The sequence below is a fragment of the Artemia sp. Qi Xiang Cuo genome, chromosome 12 (assembly GCF_049724085.1).
Source record: "Artemia sp. Qi Xiang Cuo chromosome 12, ASM4972408v1, whole genome shotgun sequence".
Lineage (NCBI taxonomy): Eukaryota > Metazoa > Arthropoda > Branchiopoda > Anostraca > Artemiidae > Artemia > Artemia sp. Qi Xiang Cuo.
Genome location: NC_142805.1, coordinates 42,371,326 through 42,393,597, shown reverse-complemented (window position 1 = coordinate 42,393,597; position 22,272 = coordinate 42,371,326). Strand labels below are relative to the sequence as shown.

Here is a 22,272-nt window from a genome sequence, read left to right as displayed (position 1 = left end):
TCACTAACTGTTCTTGAATTTTTTAATACTGCGTTGAGTAAAGGTGGTACAAGTTTCTTCGAATTGCAGGTTAAAGCAGGTTACCGGTCCATTGACTTAGAAAGTTCACTAACTGTTCTTGAATCTTGTAATTCTGCGTTGCACATTCTTCTAATTAAAAATGAAATAATGCTGAATTTACAGGTGCTAAATTTATCATTTTATTCTTCTAATAGCAAATGAAATGTTGCTGATTCTAAAGTCGGTCTGTCATCCCAATATATACGACGTTACTATTTTTTTCCATGACCACACTGCCTTTTCTATGACGAAATCAATAAGAATTCCAAATAGGGATAGGTCCTTTTATTAGACAGTGAAATGAAAATATTAGTCAATGGACCGGTAACCTGCTTTGACTTGCAATTTCGAAGAAACCTGTACCACCTTTACTCAACGCAGTATTAAAAAATTCAAGAACAGTTAATGAACTTTTTAAGTCAATGGACCAGTAACTTGCTTTGACCCGGATGTGGTCATTTTGTTTAGTATAAAAGCAGTTTGTTTTAATTTTGATATGTTCGTAACTCTACTGATGATGATGACCGACTGTGTTATCGAAATATTTAGAGTCTTTGTTTTATATTTTCATTTCACTGTCTAATAAAAGGACCTATTTCTATTTGGAATTCTTATTGATTTCGTCATAGAAAAGGCAGTGTGGTCATGGAAAATAATAGTAACAGACAAGAATCACAGAAAATAAAACAAAATTTGCAACGAAATGAACGAAAAATCTTGAAAATAAAATACAGATAACAAAACAAAAATATCAAGAGAGAAAATAAATGATTACAATAAAAGAATTTTTGTATGAGAAACAAACGCTGTCTGAGAAAAGCAAAGGCCCAGTTAAAGGGGAATATTTAAGCGAGGTAAATTGGACTCTTTGTTTATTAAAGGTTAAAACCTCATCTGGTAGCCTTTGAGCAAGAGACACTGCAAGTAAAAACGTGGATAAAAACCCAAAAGTGAATATTTCACAATTCTTTCTCGTTTTCATAAAACACGGACTGAACCAATCTATGTTCCACTAACACCATTAAAAAAATTAAACAATAAAGTGTGTGCGATAGAGTTAATTTACTAAGAAACATCTGAGGGTTGTTATAAATGTATTACCTTTTTAATTAAAGGTTATTAGCTTTTATCATGAGGAAATATTTTCAAGTTAGGTAGGACATGTCTACAGAATATTTCCTAGACTCAAATCTGAATCTCGAGTTTTACCGAGGATCAAAAAATTTTTTTTTTTTTTAATTTGGGATTAGACTCACAAAATTTTTGAGTCTAAAAAAATTAAACAATAAAGTGTGTGCGATAGAGTTAATTTACTAAGAAACATCTGAGGGTTGTTATAAATGTATTACCTTTTTAATTAAAGGTTATTAGCTTTTATCATGAGGAAATATTTTCAAGTTAGGTAGGACATGTCTACAGAATATTTCATAGACTCAAATCTGAATCTCGAGTTTTACCGAGGAGCAAAAAAATTGTTTTTTTTTTAAGTTGGGATTAGACTCACAAAATTTGTGAGTCTAAAAAAATTAAACAATAAAGTGTGTGCGATAGAGTTAATTTACTAAGAAACATCTGAGGGTTGTTATAAATGTATTACCTTTTTAATTAAAGGTTATTAGCTTTTATCATGAGGAAATATTTTCAAGTTAGGTAGGACATGTCTACAGAATATTTCCTAGACTCAAATCTGAATCTCGAGTTTTACCGAGGAGCAAAAAAATTGTTTTTTTTTTAAGTTGGGATTAGACTCACAAAATTTGTGAGTCTAAAAAAATTAAACAATAAAGTGTGTGCGATAGAGTTAATTTACTAAGAAACATCTGAGGGTTGTTATAAATGTATTACCTTTTTAATTAAAGGTTATTAGCTTTTATCATGAGGAAATATTTTCAAGTTAGGTAGGACATGTCTACAGAATATTTCCTAGACTCAAATCTGAATCTCGAGTTTTACTGAGGAGCAAAAAAATTGTTTTTTTTTAAGTTGGGATTATACTCACAAAATTTGGCTCGGCTATATATGTATATACTATGTATAGGAATGTCAATTGGTGTAACTTTGAAGTAACATGGAAACTTACTACCTCTCAAGATACAAAAAAAACAACAACAACAAAAAACTTAAAACCCAGGACGGAGAAAGGCTATTTAAAAGTTCAAAATTTTCTCCAAAAAAAAGAGAATTCGACTTTAAATGAAGTTGTGACTTGAACCTTTTTACTCTGCAAATGGCTTATTTACTACTCGGGTGCAATTTAAGAGCTCTACACTTCAAATCACTGGATTTCAATGACGTCCAACAAGGGATGTCATGAAGGTTCCAACTAATAGTATCTTCACAAAACAAACATATATCCTTCCTATTGGAAAATTCTATTCAAACAAAAAGAAAGCTGTGTAAGACAAGAAGCTAAGCTTTGATATTTCCCTGAATTTTAAAGCGAAAAGACTGTTTGAAAAAGATACAATCATTAAGGAAATGACAGTTATTTCCTAACACCATCAATATAAAACCTCAACTAAACTATTGCTTTTCGAAGGGAAACATGGCAAACGAACAATTACCTCATTATCATTAATTACTTGGAAGATATCTAACTAGATATTTTGAAGATATCTTTGGAACAAGAAAGATATAGTAGTAAATGTCTAGTTGTACCATTTTTACAGGGGGGGGGAATATGATTGATGCTCTTCTGTGGGAAGAAGAAGGGAAACACTGAATTCTTGTCGCTATAGCTTCTTCCAGAAAACATAGTCAGATCTTAATCAAAGTTGGAGACCAGGGCATAACTTACAACCCTTGCCCTGAGGGCTGTGGGGGAGTGTCCTCCTCAAAAACATAATTTCTATCTGGAAATCAACTACGCTGAACAAAATGACTATCTCAAAATTTTTATTGGATGTGTTCCGGAAGCGGTGGGCGTGGAAGGGGTGTTAGTCACCTTCCAATCACTTTCGACTATTAAAAAGGGCACAGGCCACTCCAATTTCCGATTGAATGAGCCCTTTTCGAAGTTTCTATGACAACTTCTTCGATACGAAGTGCCCTGTTCTAATGGAAAAAATAATAAATAATACATTGTGCCAACATCGTTCTTATAAGCCCCCAGGGCATAACTTAAAACCCTTGCCCTGAGGGTTGCGGGGATGTGTCCTCCTCAAAAACATATTTTCTATCTGGAAATCAACAGCGCTGAACAAAATGGCTATGTAAAATTTTGATTGGATGTGTTTGGGGGAATGATGGGGAGGGGGGGGGGGCTAGTTACCCTCCAATCACTTCCGACTATTGAAAAGGGCACTAGCCAGTCCAATTTCCAATCGAATGAGCCCTTTTCGAAGTTTCTACGACAACACCTTCGATACGAAGTGCAAAAAAAAGTGAAATACGAAGTGAAAAAAAGATTAAAAAAAATAATACATTGTGCCAACATCTTTCTTTACTTAGGCAGCGCGATTGCACTGCCTGTGATTGGCTCTGACAATAGAAATAATTGTCGGTTTGGAAATAAAATATTCTGTGTTCTCCAAGATAAAAGCGGCGTCATCTCTACCAAGCTGTCCTCAGCGCTCAACAAATACACACAAAACGAAAAAAAAAAAAAATAGGGAGAGGGGGAGAAAAATAAAGAGTCAAATATAAAATAAGAAATAAAAAACCTAAGTTTTTTACGTAAACTGTAACAAGACAGAAAAAAGACCGAGACAAAGCAAAGCCAAAAAAAAAGTCCATTAGAAAATCAGATTGGGCGAGAATCCCGTTCCCAGCGATAAACACAGCCTATCTGCTGACTCGATTTGTATTAATACGGTGAATTGAATGGTTTAAAAGGAAAATATGTGATATATTAATGAACCCAAGCTATAATAATTTAATACAAAGAGAATCAACTAACATTGCTTCTCTTTTTAAACCAGGATTAATTCACCGTACTAACACATCAAGTCAGTAGACAAAGCTGCATTACGCACTATGGACATAATTTTGATTAGGTTAATAATGCCCGCTAGGGGCAGAATCCGAATGTTAATAACGGCCGTTGTAAACAACCATCGTCTGACGGTCGTTAGATAACAGCACATTTTTCTAAAAAACCATAGCTTAAGACGATTGTCCCAGACAATTTCTTCGAAAGTAAGTTATCGGAAAAGAAAAATAGAACAGATGATGATCTGTTCTCATCTGTTTTTCTCTTTGCGGCGATCGATCTCAGCAAAGCCCTTGTTATTGTTGTTAATTAATGTTATATTAATCGGTCATCGTTTTTTTCTTTGCGGCGACCGATCTCAGCAAAGCCCTTGCTATTGTTGTTATTTTTCCTGAGGTTCTCTTTTCCCTTTACTTGTTTTTTACTTTTCTTTCACTTGTCTTATTATTTTTTTCTCAGTTCGTATTTTTCTTTCTTTTAATTTTCTTTTGGTATACAGTCTTTCTTTAACTTTTCTTTTTTTTTATTCCTAAGATGTTTACATTGCCGATTTGTAAAATAAAAACTGATGAATATAGACGTAGCCTAAATAATTTCCAAGTATAAAAGGAAAAACATACCAAATCCATCACTTAGATGCTGGATAAATGCCTCTTTTAATCCAAGGCAGATAGAACTCAAAGACAATGTTCCACTGGAATTCTCAACGGGTTTCTCCAAAGCACAAGCAGTCTTCAGCCTCTCAATTTCACTCAAGGCCGCTGTTCTTTTCAGCCCCGCGACAAGAAGGATTTTTTCTCCTTCCACTTGTTCTGAAGCTCCACTAAACTCCTCTGTTGAGCGACAGACTGTGAGTGCCGATGCTGCTTGGCCCATAACGTTCTCTTGCTTCTTTACTTCAAACTTCAACGCCTCAATTTGGCGCTATAAAGGTAATAAATTTGTATTTATTACCTTGATCACCATATTATACAATTACAGCTGCAAATATATAGTTTAAAATCTTCAAAGCCTCTTATTAATCTTCGAACTATTATCAAGTTAAAATTTGATAATAAAATCACTAATCCAAGTTCAGTATTATCCGAAATTAACATGACATGACCTATCAATGACATGCGTTCACCTATTTTGGAGCGCTTAAGTGACAGCAAGCAAGCGACTTAAAATGAATCTCCTTGGTCCCCTCCTTGTTCAGTTATGACTAGCAGTTTTGCTCAGCTATTCCTCGATGACTTGCCTTAAAAAGCTACCATAAAAACTAGAAAAACTTTATAAAAACTTGATGAGAAAACCCTATTAGTGTCCTCAACGACATTGCACCTGATACCTCTGACTAAAATAAACTAATACTCTAAACTAAACTAAATCTCTAAACTAATAAGCTAAAATAAAACACTAAACTAAAACTCTAAACTAATACTCTGAACTAAAACTCCAAATTAAACTAATAAGCTAATACTAATAAGCATACTAATACTAATTAGGGTAAACTAATAAGCAAATTTTAGTGCTGATTAAAAAAAGGGAAAAAAGGCAGTATATCTTTATATTCCTGCAATTTCTCGATAAATTGCCTTAGAAACCTACAATAAAAACTTGATGAGAAACCCTATTAGTGTCCTGAACAACATTACACCTGATACCCCTGACATAGACATGAGGGCAAACCCGTCTACATCCACGCTGGTACCAGCAAGTTTCCTTAAATTCTCGTCCCTTTTAGTTAATCCTTCTTGAAATTTCTGTGCTTTTCTTAAAATTATTTGGCGTTACAATTTATTCTGATTTAAGGTTGTAAGTCCATGTTAAAATATCATCCATAAAGATAATGCTTATATTTCTCTCCTAAAGCCCTTGGATTAATTGAACAACCCCCTTCGGTTTCTTTAAGGATTTATACCTCCCTTATCGCTTTCTACTCGAATATTACCTGTCCAGTTTGGCCCCAGGTGGGGAGGAAACACCTTCAATTCAAATACCAGGTGGGGAGGAAACGCCTAGTCCTGTTGCTAGTTCAAGTTCAAGACAGAAAAAAAACCTGCGAATAAAATTTAGAGAGAGAAAAGTCAAACGCTTTGTACTTCTAAAAAAAAAAAAAAACTAGGTTAGAAAAACTTGAGTGCAGGAGAATTGTGTGCCTCCACTCTTCGAAAAATGCAACACTAAACCCTGACATGAAGAAACAAACAAACAAAAGATACTCCTAATCCAGTTCCCACCCTCCCTGTTCTGTTTATCAGTCTACACCTATCTTGTCCAGTGGCAGCTCTGGCATCTCTTGCGCCCAGGGCAAAATCTTGACTAGCGCTCCACACCCCTGTCCCCTACAAAATTTTCACGCCAAATTAAAAAAAAATACTTTATTCACAAAGTTATTTTCAATTTATTAATTAATTAATAGTTTATGTTTTAATTATTTTTAGTTTATTATTAAAATTGTTTAAATATTATTAATTTTTTGATTTACTATCATTTTATTAATCAAATAATAATTTATTGATCCATTTTTAACTGTGCAATCTACGTTGTTTTAATAAAAATAAAATTTTCAAAAATTGCAAAATGATTATAACTGTTAGATTATTAATTTGAAATTTTGCGCCCCTAAAATTTCTACACCCTGGGCCCCTAAGCACCCTCTCTATCCCTTCCCTAAAACAGTCTCTAATCTTGTCCCAATTCATTGACATACTTCAAGATACAGAAAAACTTTTGTCCTGAATTTAACTAATGAAAATATAGAGAAAGTGGGTATAATATTTTAAACAAAGCAAAGGACAAAAAAAAGGAGAAAAAGGACAACAGCTAACTTTAAATAATGAAGGAATCCGAATATTTCTACTTCACGTCCGGAAGTCTTTAAGAAAATAAAAAGCAAAACAAAAGCACAAATACGCAAAACACAATGATAAATTAAGTTTTCTCTGGTATAGTTGGAGTTTATATGTTCAATCCCTTTCTTTATATGTAATTTTTGTTTTCGTTAATAAATTATTCAGACTTTTTTATTATTCAGTTTTTTTTTGTCCACTGCTTTGTTTAAAATATTATACCCATTTTCGCTATATTTTCATTTGTTAAATTCTGTAAATGAAAAAGCAGTGTTGTCTAAGAAATTATTTAAACTTCTGTCCCCTAAATTACTGAAATAATTTTTTTTTCTTATAAAAACACAGTTTTACCCGATGTTCAATCAATGACCATTCGTTCTATATTATTATGTTGTTGTGCATTCGCTATCAAATTTTACATGATATTTGTTTCAAACCATTTGGATTTTTTTAGGGTTGTTTTTCCCTTCTTTTCGAGTTGTTAGACTTTTTGAAATATGAACTTTTTACACATCAACCCATCTCGGTTTTAAAATGCGGCCCTTTTGGTTTTGTGAGAACAAGTTTTTACTTATAAAAAAAAAAAAAAAAAAAAAAAAAAATTTTGTTTTATATAGAATTATTACCTTTGCTGCAGACAATGAAACGGTCTCTCTTTCACTTTTTCTAGTTGCAGTCGGCAGTCGAATCGGAGTCTGCTGCTTCCGATATACAGACAGGGAATAGTCGAGTGCAGTTGAGGGCTGTGGCACTGTTTTCGGCATTTCTACAGCATCATTTTCACCATAATCCGTGTCTGTTTCCATACTTCCAGAAAATATCGGCGTTGATGAAAAAAGTGGTTGATGATGGAAGGGTTCCTAAAAATAATGTGAAGATTACCGTTGGTAGATAAAAAAAGATCTTTCAAATCACTTGCAGCCGTGAATGACAACAAAGATTACAAAATCTCTAAGAGTGAGAAGTAAGAATTCAACTTACCCCTCCCCCCCCCCAAAAAAAAAGATTCCTACATGAACACAAGAAATGTGTACTGTTTCATCATTACTATGTACCTCTATATTGCTCGCAGTGCCTTTATAACAATTGAAGTGGTTAACATAATTCTTCCAGTTGTGCCGGTAGTATTCAAATTATGATAGGCACCAAAATATTTTCTGCTAAGACGAAAAAAGCATTCCTGATACAAAAAGGACATTTTTAGTCAATAAATCAAGATCTCTTGAACCCTAACTAGCCTCAAGGTAGAAAACAGCTAGATTGCAAAACCTCTAGGAATAAAAATTCAAGCCACCTAAAAAAAAAAAAAAAAAAAAAAAAAAAAAAAAAAAAAAAAAAAAAAAAAAATTACTCTCTCAACATCGCTATATGTCACTATGCTCGCAGTAGCTTTATTACGAAAATTTTAACTTTTTTTCAATTAAACTTGTTAACAGAATGGTGTCTGTTGGGCTAGCAATAATAAATTCCTGAATCATAATATTTTAGGTATGATAACATCCACAAGATGGATTAAAAACCCTATACAAAACAGGATAAATTTAGTCAACAAATCAATGTCTTTTTAACCCCCACCAATTTCAAGGGAGAAAACAGGTAGAGTACAAAACCTCTCAGAATTAAGTTCAAGTTAAAATAATAATAAAACAAAAATACACAACTTGTTAATATTTTAAACAGCTGACACACTTCTAAAGTTAAGACTTAAGTTAAAACAACAAAGTATAGAAAACAACAAGAAACAACTAAAGTTAAATCAGTAAAAGGTAAAAAGACCCAATTGTATTCACTTTCAATATTTTCTTTTTATTTGAGTTGCCTACTCTTGCCAACCATCCTTCAAAGTACGCTTACGATGGTGACATTGCAATCATTTTCTACTTCAAAATTTCACAGGTCGAATGTATTTCAACCAAAATAAAAGCAAAATAAGTAATCAATTGGTTTAGACCAAGGAGTATGAGTAACTTACAAGAGTGGAAACTGACCAGTGTTGACAAAGAAAAAAACTATCAACCCCATCTACCGTTTGGCAACACTTGGCATTTTTTCCAGTGCAACAACAAGAACAATTTATTTAATTAGTGTAATTGGTAAAATTAGGGTAGTAATAAGTGTCTGATCTCAGTTCCTGGCCGAAAAATGATTGCACAGCCTGAAAAAATGCTATGTATCGCCAAACGCTAGATGGCGTTAGTAGTTTTTTTTGTCGATTCTAAACCAGTTTGCGCTCTTAAAAGTTACCCATGCTCTTTGGTTTAAACCATACCCATCAGTTACTACTTTTAATCTAATATTAAACTGCCGTACCCACGTTCTCTTTTTCATAACGCTAACAAAGGGTTTGAAAAACTGATAAGTGAGCAGCCTTTGGAGCCTTAATATGGCTGTAATATAAATTAAAAACTACTGCGCTTCTGAATGTGAAGTGTTGCGCAGCTGAAGTTAAAAAAGAAGAATCAAATCAAACCTAATTTTATCACAAAAATTTGGATTTCATTCGCAGTCTGTTCAATTTAAAATTAACTGAAATAAGAGATTCCTTAATTTTTAATTCTTTTGTTGTTGATCAGTATTTATTGCTAGTAAGATGCAGAACATTTGGCTGGCAAAAAAATTTATACACATATTACTATTGCAATCTTTGATAAAAGAAGTTATTTTATCTCCTGCATAACATAGGCTTTTTCGTTGCCTTAAAGCCTTGTATTTGATAATGTATTTGCTTTTATCGTTTAAATTCATAGTTGGATCGTTGACTATATCTACCTACCTATATCAAAGTAAAAGAAGGGGAGAAAACAGACGAGGTAGGTATATTTTTTTTTCCAAAACTAACTTTCTACTTTGCTGAGTAGCACCAGATGGTGCTGGTCGTTTTATTATTAATTTCACAGTGTACAACCTAACCAAATAAAATTGAAAAAAATTGAAAAAAAAGACGAGGGAGGTCAATTTTTTCCCAAAACAGCTTTATACGATGATGAGTACCACCAGAGGGTGTTGGTTGTTTTATTCTTTATTACTCAGAGACCTACCTGACAATATCAAAGTGAATATATCAGGGAAAAAACAGACGAGTGAGGTAAATTTTTTTCCAAACTCACTTTGTACTTTGCTGAGTAGCACCAGATGGTGCTGGTCGTGTTATTCTTAATTTCTCAGTGACCAACCAACCAATATAAAAGTCAATAAAAGGGAAAAAACAGACGAGGTAGGTCTATTTTTTCCAAAACCAGCTTCATACTATGCTGAGTAACACCAGATGGTGTTGGTTGTTTTATTCTTCATTACTCAGCGACTAAGTACCAATATCAAAGTAAAAAAGTAAAAAGACAGACGAGGTAGGTATATTTTTTTTAAGACTAACTTTGTACTTTGCTGAGTAACACCAGATGGTGTTGGTTGTGTTATTCTCCATTTTTTAGGGACGAAACTAATTTTTTTTCTTTTTTTTGTATTTGTTTATTTATTTTTTTTTCATCGGTATCCTAATCCTTTGGGTGCTACTATGAAAACCAAGGTTGAATTACCTCAGTCTTAACAATTTTCGTTGATTGATCAGAACTCCCGTCACTTTTCCTTTTATCTATTTGAATTCCAGTCTTCGTCAAAATGTCAAATGCGAAGCTGCTGTTCAACGCCATGCTCTGATTAGCTATTCTGAAAGGAAAAAGTTTCATTTGTATAGAATTGGAGAAGGATTAATCTAGGATAACTGCACTCAAAGAAGCTTCCAGTATGATTTTTAGGGTGGAGGGTACAAAAAAAACTCCTCAACCCATCAGATTTTTAGGGTGGAGGGTACAAAAAACTTCGGCTCATTACGCCGAAGTTTTATAATCATTTAAAAATACTCTTTGCTCCAATTCAACGGCACTTGTGTTTGAGCAGTCGTTCTTAAAGTATTAGAACAAAAAACCGAATTTAAAGGAATGGAGTGTGGGGGTTGAGGATGGGGCAGCCCTCCGGATATACAAAATAGTTTCTGTTCCTTTTAAGTTTTGATGTTACTCTTTAGTTTCGTATGAGAAAACTATTTATTTTTTTTTTTTTTGTTCGTTGTTCATAGCATAACCCAGGGTTACCCTAAATACCAGAAGGTTTACAGTCCTCCAAAGCCGACTCTTTAGAGTCGGGTTTTGTACAGAAATTTTGTAATAAAAAGTTATCAATCAGTGTGTTTGCTTTTTTAGAACAAGTATATTCTCAATCATAATATTGTAATATGCATTTTTACTACTTTGTTTTACGAATCGGACACAAATTTTGGAGCGGGGGGAAAAGGCTGAACCGGGTAGCCCCTCCCCCTGGATATTGCGTTGACTGCATCTACATTTCAAGCTTGTGTTGAAAACACTAAATATAAGAGTTTTTTGGCTATCCCACACCGGACCATTAGGCGATTAGCTTTGATAAGTTACTACCTGTTATGGCAGTCAAATCCTTAAGCGCTCTAAATCCTTATCGCTATGCATTAAGTACTTTGACTTAGGTTATACAGAAAATGATGGCACAAATTGAAGCTTGATTCAGGATAAGTTGAACAAATACATCTACAAATATCTCCATTTTCACCATTTAATGGAGCAGGAAAATAGGAATGGAGCAGCAGGAAAATCATAATGCGAATTTGACAGATCAAGTTTTGACATTCTTTTCTTCCAGGTCACAGTTATTTTATTCCCTTACTTTAAAGATGATTGCGATAGGTAGTAAATGAACTGAGGAAAGGAGGAAAAAGAATCAAGATTTAAAATATACACTCTATAACATTATGCAAACCTGACATATTACGAGATACTGAGCTTTTCATTTTTTGAACTCATTTAATGGATATATGTATCTGGACGTCACCAACTAAGCCAACTTGTAAATTTGACCCTAAAATGCATAAAACCTAATTTCATAATTTCCCCTTTACCATAAGGGTAGCATAAAATGTAATGCTGTACCAATTGTTGATGATTGCAAAATCGTTGTTCGTATCCATTTTTACATATTTATTTATCAAAATAAACTATAGCAAGCCGAAGGCTTGTCACAAAAAAGAAACACAAAATAGCACCAACGAATTTACTAAACAATTGTAAGAAATAGAAAGAAACAGAAACACAAATTAACATAACTTTTTATACTTAATAAAATTCTTTGGCATTAAATGCCGATTTTACGGATCTACATATTTCCGACATTAATGATCGATGAAAAAGCCCGAGGCTCCCATCCTTTTCTTCAGCATTTGTTTTCCTAAGAAATAATGGAATTTTTTGTATAGGAATGGGAAAAAACCATCTCCTATGAATTACTTTCAATCAATTTTGACAAAATAATATTTTTACGTTTTTTCTATCATTTCTCCAACGGCATTACTATAAGCACTCATATCATTAATTCAGCTCAGTATTTATTAAATTTTATATATCAAAAAAAAAAAAAAAAAAAAAAACTAGCAACACTAGCAACATTGACCAAAATCGAAGGAAGCAAATTCCCAAATCTTATACACGATTAACAAAAGAATCTTGACCAATTATTAACTCCCTCCAGTAGGTTAAATTTTATATTGACGCTGTCAAGTTGATGAGCAATGGCTTAACTGAAAAATTATGCCACGACCTACGTTAGAATACATTTTACTATTGAGAACGTCTTGATGAGGCAAGTTTTTCTCCTGCAGAAACCGAAGTGAAACTATCCTGATTTAAAAACAATATTTACAATTATTTTCAGAAGGACCCTCATGAGAGGCCTCGGGTGGCCGGGGGCTCTCGGGAGAAAATAAAGACGTGTATTAATACATGTATAAATTGTGTATATTTACTGAATTTAAATATTACTATGTTTATTATACATGTTTATTTAATACTAATTTCTTTGTATTTATATATGTTTCTTTCAAATCTAAGTATAGGTCGCTTTTATGTTATGTGTATATTTATATTATATATTTTATATTGACATAAAATATTTATATTATGTACATCATTATATTTATAAATCTAGGCACATTTTTTATTTGCATTTTTAGCCCACTTTGGGTTTTGATTAAGAATAAATTAATAACAAAACAAGCAGGTATTTTTCATGTCCACCATTATAGAGACGGGGCAAATAACATTACGATGCGGTCTGAACTCGAATAGCAACAACAACAAAAATATATGCAAAATCTATTTTGGTTTTAAACAAGTAATCTTGTATACACAGATTTCATAATAGTTTTAAATTTACCTATAATTTTCACTGTCAAGATTCTCTGAAAGACTTCTTCTCAAGACTTCTTCCTCAGATTCCATATTTTCATCATCAACAGGCAATGGAGGGGGAGGAGGTGGAGCAGAAGCCTTTTTAGGAGAAGCACTGACAACAATTGGGGGTCTGAGAGTAGGTGAAGATTCTGCCTTTTGACTCCCATAGATGGCGTTGATCTTATCCTTTATTGTGGATCCAACACTAGTCTTTTTTTCAGTTTCTGCAAAATGAAGATGTAAGTCATGACAGGGGAATAAACATAAAGACCAAAAGAATTTGTTTTTGTGACGCTTGTTCAGTTGAATTTACAGTCAATACCCTGAAAACTAAACCAGTTCTAACGATTGGGCCAGTCTTTCTTGTTTGGTTCTCAAGATATCAAGTATTATTTTTTTTTGGTCTACAATACCCTCAGGGTCATACCCAGGATTTTTTTGTGGGGGGGGGGGGGAAGTTGGTTTAAAAGACATTTCAAAAATGCTTTAAAAAAAATTTATATTCATTTTTGTTACGTTTTTACGAGTCGAACAAGCATTTCGGGGGGGGGGGCTGGATACGGCATTGAATGCCCTAAACCCTCTTTTCTCGCTTAAAAATATAGTTGGAAAATAGAGCTTTTGATATAAATTATTATTAGCGTGTATGCCTATAAAACGGTTCTCAATCACTGAAAAAAAAGCGCTGAATGCGCTGTTCAGTTTTTCTGTTCAGTTCATCTAAAATTTAATTTGTGTAACCAAGGCCTACTGAGTTGCTGGACCCGATATGGCATTTCAAATTTGCCAAATCTAGTTGCACCAAGATCGTGCCTCTATTACAAATTTAATAGTGATAAACTACCGAGCAATTAGGACTCACACTCACACAAGACTTACACAGGAGTCTCAGCCTGCTATCAGAGCCAGGATAAATAATAGAGCGTAGATACAAAACCGGAAATCTGACGTTTCTTAAGCTAATGCTTGATAGATACTTAATGCTTAATGCTTGATAATGCTTAATGCTAATAAATAATTAAGATAGGGACTATAGATGGAAAGTCTTCTACCTTCAATATTTGGATTTTTAGCTACATAAATAGCCTTTTAGCAACATATCTTTTCATCCATTTTTTTTTAACGAAAAATAGATGGTGGTGGGCGTCAACCGTAAAAAAGGGAGATTTCAAGAAGAAGACGATAAAAGAAAGACAAAGACAAGAAGATGAAGGTCCTCTCTAGAAGTTCTAAAAAAAGGAAAAAAATCTCCCCAATTAAAAGCAATTCCCCTCTCCCTGCCCAAGATCCTCCCTCCAAAAACTTAGGAATCTACCTTAAAATTACTCCCACTACCCCCTTTAAAATAAAAATGATCACTGCAATAAGAGTTGCAATTTTTAAATTGCTAAAATCAACGTTTTCTCTTAACATTAACCGTGATGGATCTTTGCTAATAGCTGTAGAAGATCAGAAATCAGCAGATACAATAATTAACCTTAAATCCCTTCTGAATACCCCAATTATTGCATCTAATTGGAAACCAAAACAATCACCAACAAAAATAGTAGTTTATAATGTTCCCCCAGAGATATCTACTCAGGAGTTAAAAGAAGGCCTTTCAGATAGGGCTGGAAACACAATCCCAGCTGAGGATGTTACTCAACTTAGAAAACCTAACTCTAAGGGCCTAAAAACTAGTAGATCCTTTTTATTCACACTGAAGGATAAAATTGATATCCCAGAAAAATTATTCCTATTTGGGAAAATCAAACCACACAAAGAATACAAACCTAAACCTATTCAGTGTCAGAAGTGTTTCAAATTGGGACACACGACAAACAAATACAATACAATTCTCGAAGAGTGTAGTAATTGTAAATCTTTCCACCCTAAAGAGCTGACAACTTGCAACAACACTCAGCCTACATGCATAAATTGCAAAGGCCCACATGAATCTACAAATAAATCATTATGCCCTGCATACAATAAAAAAGCTCTAACACTCCGAATATCAACAGAGAAGGCCATCCCATACCCCGTCGCAGCAATGGAAGCAAATACTGCCCAAAAATACCAAATAAAGCCTGTAATGAAACCAACCAAAACCCCGAAGTCAAATACCCCCAATGTCTCAAGCACCACATATAAAACGCCATGTTCTAAGCCCCTCGCGCTACTACCAATCAGAAGGACTTACTAAGCCCACCAGCCCCCTGGATTGGTGTGCTGCGGGACGCCTGGCCCCCCCCTCCCCCGCAAACACAAACCAGACACACTCCCAGGAATCCCTTCCTTAACCAACCAAAAGGATGCACTACCAAAAATGCAATCCCCAAATATGTCCTTATTCATTCTAAACTGTAATGCAGTACAGGCCATGAACATACATCAACTACAGAAAACAAAAATTATTGCAGAATTGGCAAAAATCTACATCCCAGATGATATGCTCATTCAAGCAAAAAAAGATCTTGCTTTACTTTTAACAAAGCTGAACATTGATACACAGTCATATGAAGAATAAATCAACAACACAACATTTATCAATCCTCCAATGGAATGTAAGGATCACTCACAGAAAATAAGCTAAATGAACTAATATCATTTATGAATAATAATTCCATTAATATTGCTTTCCTCCAGGAAACTCATTTAACCCAAAATCAACAAATAAAGTCTCTGGAATATACTATCCTGAGAAAGGATAGATCTTCAGAGAGAAAAGGAGGTGGTGTAGCTTTATTAGTTAATAATAATATAATATAAAATTTTGTGGCATCAATTTTCCAGATTTTGAAAATGATGTTGATGTTATTGGTATAAGTGTTTGTCTGAATAATTTAAAAACCTACATAATAAGCTTTTATAACCCTAATGGCCAAACTACAGATGCCAAGGATTTCTTTAATTATATAAATAATTCTAATATGTTAAAAAATATCATTATTTGTGGTGATTTCAATGCCCACAGCCTTTTGTGGGGGAATAAACCAGCAAATAAAGCTGGTAAATTTATTGAGCATATGACTTCAAATAATAATGATTTAGCTGTTGCTACCCCTCCAAACCTGAATACATATTTCAACCCCAAAAGTGGGAAATTCTCCACAATTGATCTACAAATTCTTTAAATTTTTTGAACAAAATTTACATAAATAAAATTGATAGTCTATGTACAGACCACTTTGCTATAGTTTGCTCCCTAAATGAACCTGCTGAAACTTTACCTCATACCTCCAAACATATCAACTCTAAAGCAAATTGGTCTATGTTCTAAAATAAGCTAAATGATGGAACCACAAGTTTCGTCCATAGTTCATGCTTTTCTAATACATCAGTTGACACACATTCTGAAACCTGGACATTTTTACTAATAAATGCAGCTAATCATGCTATCCCTAGGACAACACCTAAGAAAACATTCCCAAAACACATTCCTAAAGCATGGTGGACAAATGAGTGCCTAAATAAATGGAAAATAAAAAAGGCAGCTAGGACAGAATTCATAAAAAAAATAACACCTATTACATATTTTAAAAAATTACAAGCAGAATCTAATCTAAAAAGGACTATAATAGATGCTAAATATAATTACTGGAATAATTTCGCAAATAATCTCTCCAGAGAAACGCATGAGCCAATTATACATAAAGTCATAAGTCACATATGTGGGAAAAAGACTTCCCCCAACCCACTCCTGTATCAGCTTATACATAATAATACCCATTATGATAATGATGGTGAAAAGGCTAACCTATTTGCAACTCCTATAACCTATAACCTATTTGTTAATAAGCTAACATCAAATAATCAAAGCAAACTGTCCACAATTCCTATGAACCCAAGTTACCAACCACGCCCAGGATCCGAGTGCATAACTAATCCATTTTCAATCCAGGAATTGAATAATGCAATATATCATATTAGGACCAAATCTAGCAGCAGCTATGACAATATACACCCTACATGGATAAAGAATCTCACACCTTCATACAAACAAGAACTGCTAAACTGTTATAATCACGCTTGGGCATCTTCTAGGTTCCCAAATATATCGAAATGTTCGTCCCTCCTACCAATCCTAAAGAAAAATAAACCAAAAGAAAACCCTGAGTCTTATAGGCCCATAATGATTACACCTGTGATGGGGAAAATAATCGAGAAAATGATTTATCACAGACTCTTCTGGTTTGTTGAGAAAAATAACATGATCCCACACACTCAAACTGGATTCAGGAAATACCACTCCTCAACAGATGCTTTCATTTTGCTAACAAATGCAATAAATGAATCTTTCTCAAAAAACAGTATCCTAGTGGCAGCTTTCCTAGATTTTGAAGGGGCATATGACAATGTGAACCACCAAATCCTTTTAAATAAACTTGCAAACCTTGGAGTACCTCCTAAGCAAGTATCTTTTATTAAATCCTTCAATGAAGTGCGAAGTTTTATTGTTTGTGTTGGTTCAGCCTCTTCACCCCAAAAGACAATATCCAATGGCCTACCTCAGGGAGCAGTCCTCAGCTGCCTCCTATTTGCCCTCTATCTCTAGAACCTGAACCTACCCCACACGAATCTACAATATGCTGACGAACTGGTGCTATGGTCATGAGGCAACACCTTTCAGATAGCACAGTCAAATCTGCAAAAGTCACTTTTCCAGTTTGAAAAATTCTCTCAACATTCAGATTTACCCATTGCACCCACCAAGTCAAAAATAATCCAATTTCACCGGAAGCGAAACCATGTTAATGCAAAACAAACTCTAAATAAAACAACTATTCCAGAAGATAATAATATTAATTACCTAGGTCTCATCCTTGACCAAAAACTTAATTTCCACCTCCACATTTCAAACACAATAAAAAAATGTTATAGAAAAGCAAATATACTAAAAAGACTTCTTTCCACACCCTGGGGTTGTAAGGAGAAAACCTTACTCCAGTTTTATAAATCACATATAAGACCCCATATTGACTATGGGCTCATTGTCTATGGTGCATGTGCAAAGACCCAGATGCAAAAAATTGAAACAACACAAAATGATATAATACGTCTCATATTTGGTCTTAGGAAACCCACAAGCACCAAGTTTCTGCTTATGGAGAGTGGATTAACAACAATAAGGGAGAGACGTAGCTTTCTCTTGACAAAACGTCTTACAAAAATTGAATCAAATAGCTCACACACATTACATAATTGGTTAAGAAATCCAGCCATGTATAGAGGTATTGCAGATGATTATGCCAATGTTCAAAAGAAGTTCCCTGTACCAGCAAAGTCTATTGCACCTACTTTTCCCCATTCCCCTCCATGGATTTGGTCAATCTCCATAATAAATACTGAATTTTCAAAATGGATTAAAGATTTAACCCCTATTGCTTTTATCCAGAAAAAATTTGCAGAACTTAATACAATTACATATAAAAACCACTTCCAAATATTTGTTGATGGGTCAAAAATGAATGAGAAGGTAGCAAGTGGTGTTTTCCTTCCTCACCTGAAAATTGCAATTGGCGAGAGATTATTTAATAATTTATCTATAATGTCTGCTGAGTTAAATGCCATAATCATGGCATTAGAACACCTTAAGCAAAACCAACCTTTGATTGAAAATTCGAATAATATTATCATCTATTCCGACTCTTTATCAAGCCTTGAGTTGCTGGCCTCAGCTCCTCAATATAAGTTGGATATTGACACTTATCATTGTCTCAGTATTATTGATAATCTTGCTTCAAGTGGCATAAAAACTTACTTTCAGTACATTCCTAGCCACTCTGGCATAAGCGGTATTCATCATGTTAATGAAATAGCAGAAAATACTATAAATACTGACCAGCCAAGTCGGAGATCAATCCCGATTAGAGATACTTATCGATGGAAGCTATCAGATATCAATTTTGATCAGTTTAATCCTATCTTTTCCCACTTCACTATTAAGTATCTTTCTAAAATCTTTCATATAATTCGTTCTGGAACAAATGGACTAAATTTCATTGCATTCTCATATAAGCTTTCTAATTCAAGTGGTTCAATTCCCCTGTCCCCTCTTTGCAGGCATTGTAATATGAATAATGAAACAATTGACCATTGCCTATTTGAATGTAATATGCTGACGTCTGCACAACATACCTTGCTTTGTAAACTGTTAAAATACTTCAAACACCACAAAAGCCCACTATCAGCCAAGAGCCTAGCCAACTATACCTGCACACAGAGTATAGAAATCGACATCTATCATCTTATATTTGAACTCCTAGAGTCGAAAGATCTGCTGAAAGATATCTGAATATATCTAATAAATATGAGGCAATCAAGCCAGTAGCTCTGTAGCCCACAGAGTGAAGCAAAAGGAAAAGGGCTAAATAGTGTTACTGAAAAGCCCGCCTGCTGTTAAATAGAAGAAGAAGAGTGTCATTTCTTCATCTTAGTTATATTTGAACTCCTAGAGTCGAAAGATCTGCTGAAAGATATATGAATATATCTAATAAATATGAGGCAATCAAGCCAGTAGCTCTGTAGCCCACAGAGTGAAGCAAAAGGAAAAGGGCTAAATAGTGTTACTGAAAAGCCCACCTGCTGTTAAATAGAAGAAGAAGAAGAAGAGTACGACGAAATTACAAATTCTTACCTGTTTCCTTCAGCCTTTCGGCTATTTTCTGAAATCGTTGCAATCCAGCAGAATTAGGAGGCTCTTCCTTTGGAGGTGTCATGCATTTGGCGGCTTTCAGCGAGTCGGAGATTTGACAACACGCCGGTTTCTTTGCAGATGTCACTAATGCAGCTTTATGAGATGGAAGAGAGGGCGAATTGATCTTGGGTGAATCTCTTTTTTGCATCTGGGACTCAAAGAAGTTCTTCCTTTCTGATAGAGTTAGCTCTGCAGGATCCTTGAGCTTTGGTCTTGGTGTAGCAGCTGATTCAAACAAAATAGCTTTTTCTGAAACAGATCGAAGTTCTGGATTTGAAGTTGGAGTACCACCCATTTTCATCTGAAAAACAATAAGGTTGATTCGACTGATAACAAAATTCATATGTGACATGTAACATATTTCATACTTACATATAGCATATTTGATAACTTAATAGTTTGTAACGAAGATAAATTATAACGACTAAACAACTTAACAATTACGAGTAAAAAAAAACAAAACAAAACTTGGTCAATCGACGAGCAAGATAAAAAGAATTAATATGAGCTATATTCCCCCTCCCCCCATGTAAAGCTAGGGTTAATAAATCATACTTCAGACGAAACAGGATTTTGGCAACAGGTGAGACCATTTTGGACTACACCTTGAATAGGATTTACGACACCACTGGTACATTTCAGAAATGGCACCATTTGCAGTGATTCCATCTTTGGTAAATTTATTAAGCGCGTTATATGAGTTTTAATTGGTTAAAGTGTTAAAGGTGAAAATTGTGTCATTTTAGATGATATTACAGGCTATAGTACTGAAGGGCTTCCCGATTCTATTCTTTATGGCATGATTTGTATGTTTAATTAAATACTAAAGAAAATATTGTTCATGAAATGATCATTTACCCTATAACTGAACAACACAAGAGTAGACGAATTATAAAAAAAAAAAAAAAAAAAAAAAAAAAATCAAAAAGCAAAAAGCAAATAAATACAGAAAAAACACACGACCAGAATTAAACAATGAAACAGTATTTTTACAATTACCCAGGAAGAACGTGTTTGAGATTCCAAAGAGTTGGTAAAATCCTTGAGGTTTACAAGAGATTTTACAGATGTAGCCGACTTTTGTGGGGAGTCAGATTTCCCACTGGGCCTGTGGGAATTTTGTTCAATTGGCTTCTCAAGGCTGACTTCATTGTCATAAATAACAGGCATGGCTCTTAATGCACGCAGACCAAATGATTTGCCTGAATTTTCAGCCTCAGACTGCTGTATGCAGGGTAGTTCTACCAATGCTTTCCTCTCAATTTTGGTTCCTGATTTTGCCTTTAAAGCTGCTAGGCCTTTTAGTTTAACAGGTGTTATTTCTTCCACGCGTCGTTTAACAGGTGTTATTTCTTCCACACGTATTTCTTCCTTACTCGCCTGGAATTCAATGCTAGACGTTAGTTTAGACTAAATCGCATGTTAAGCATACATTTAACCAAAATATAACCAACTAAGGTGATAATCAAACACACTTTTCGAATATGAACTTATTTCATTTGGATACAGTAAAGCAAAACTACAATCTTGATGATTGAGGAAAAAAAATCAATTAATTGTCAATACAGATACAGCACTAAAAAATTCAAGAAGTTGGGGAGGGGTCGTTAGAGGGGAGAAACAAAAAAGAACAAAATCCTTGACAATTCTAATTTCAAAAATCTAGCATATCCACTGCTGTAAAATATTTATGGTTATTATATTGAATGTGTATGTGGCAATATAAGCGTCAGATTCAAATTAACTGGCGCTGAAAATTTTAAACGCCAGCTTTTGTGGATACCAAACACCATTCTTTTCAATATGCACTTACTGTGTTATGGGCAGTCATACTAAGATCTTAACAGTTTTTATTAACTTTAAATAGTTTTTTATAATTCACTAAATAGTCATTCAAGAATCAAGGACTATTCCTAAATAATTCCCAGAGGCATTATCCAAATAACCCAAGGGCCCTTTCTTAAAAACAGAGATCTATAATCCTTGCATGTCTCCTATTTCAAGAATATGTAGTAGCACGTCTCTCATTTGTAAATTATACATTTAAGTGTTGATGTGATTACACCCTTGACATCTATTTTTCAATACTAGCCTAAGACTCAAAAACCTCTGAACACTAACGGTGGCAGAAATTAGGCACCAGCAACAAAATACACGCATATTGTTTATTTTATTTAGGAAAGTCTTTGAGCAATCTTAGTAATTAAAATTTAGCCAAACAATGACCGCCATTTCTAAGATTTGTTCTTAACGCTCTTTGGTAATACGTGTCTCTATTGCAAGATTAACTTCAGATTCATAGTCAGCAATCCTATATCAAACTCCATTTGTGAGGCACAAACATACTCAGTATAATTTGATTCAACAGTCTTACTGCAATCTCAATAATTTCTAAACATATTTAATATCTTAGGAGCCTATGTAACCTATGAAATATGATGAATCAATAAAAGTACACCCAGGCCCACAGGCCTGCTTTGTACCCTTTGGTTATACAAATTGAAAATCCTTGTATGATCG

The 22,272-nt window shown here is 34.1% G+C and overlaps 1 protein-coding gene across 1 annotated transcript in view; it reads right to left on the bottom strand.

Moving 5' to 3' along the window:
- The window catches only part of LOC148946134 (uncharacterized), a 103,445-nt gene that overhangs the window by 36,754 nt on the left and 44,419 nt on the right, over positions 1-22,272 (bottom strand). The window contains exons 3-8 of the mRNA XM_089097616.1: positions 20,752-21,132; positions 19,693-20,053; positions 13,060-13,300; positions 10,359-10,488; positions 7,452-7,685; positions 4,612-4,915 (exon numbers count right to left, since the gene is read on the bottom strand). Of these exons, the coding sequence (XP_088953742.1) occupies positions 4,612-4,915; positions 7,452-7,685; positions 10,359-10,488; positions 13,060-13,300; positions 19,693-20,053; positions 20,752-21,132 (1,651 nt within the window). The remainder of the gene's footprint in view (positions 1-4,611; positions 4,916-7,451; positions 7,686-10,358; positions 10,489-13,059; positions 13,301-19,692; positions 20,054-20,751; positions 21,133-22,272) is intronic.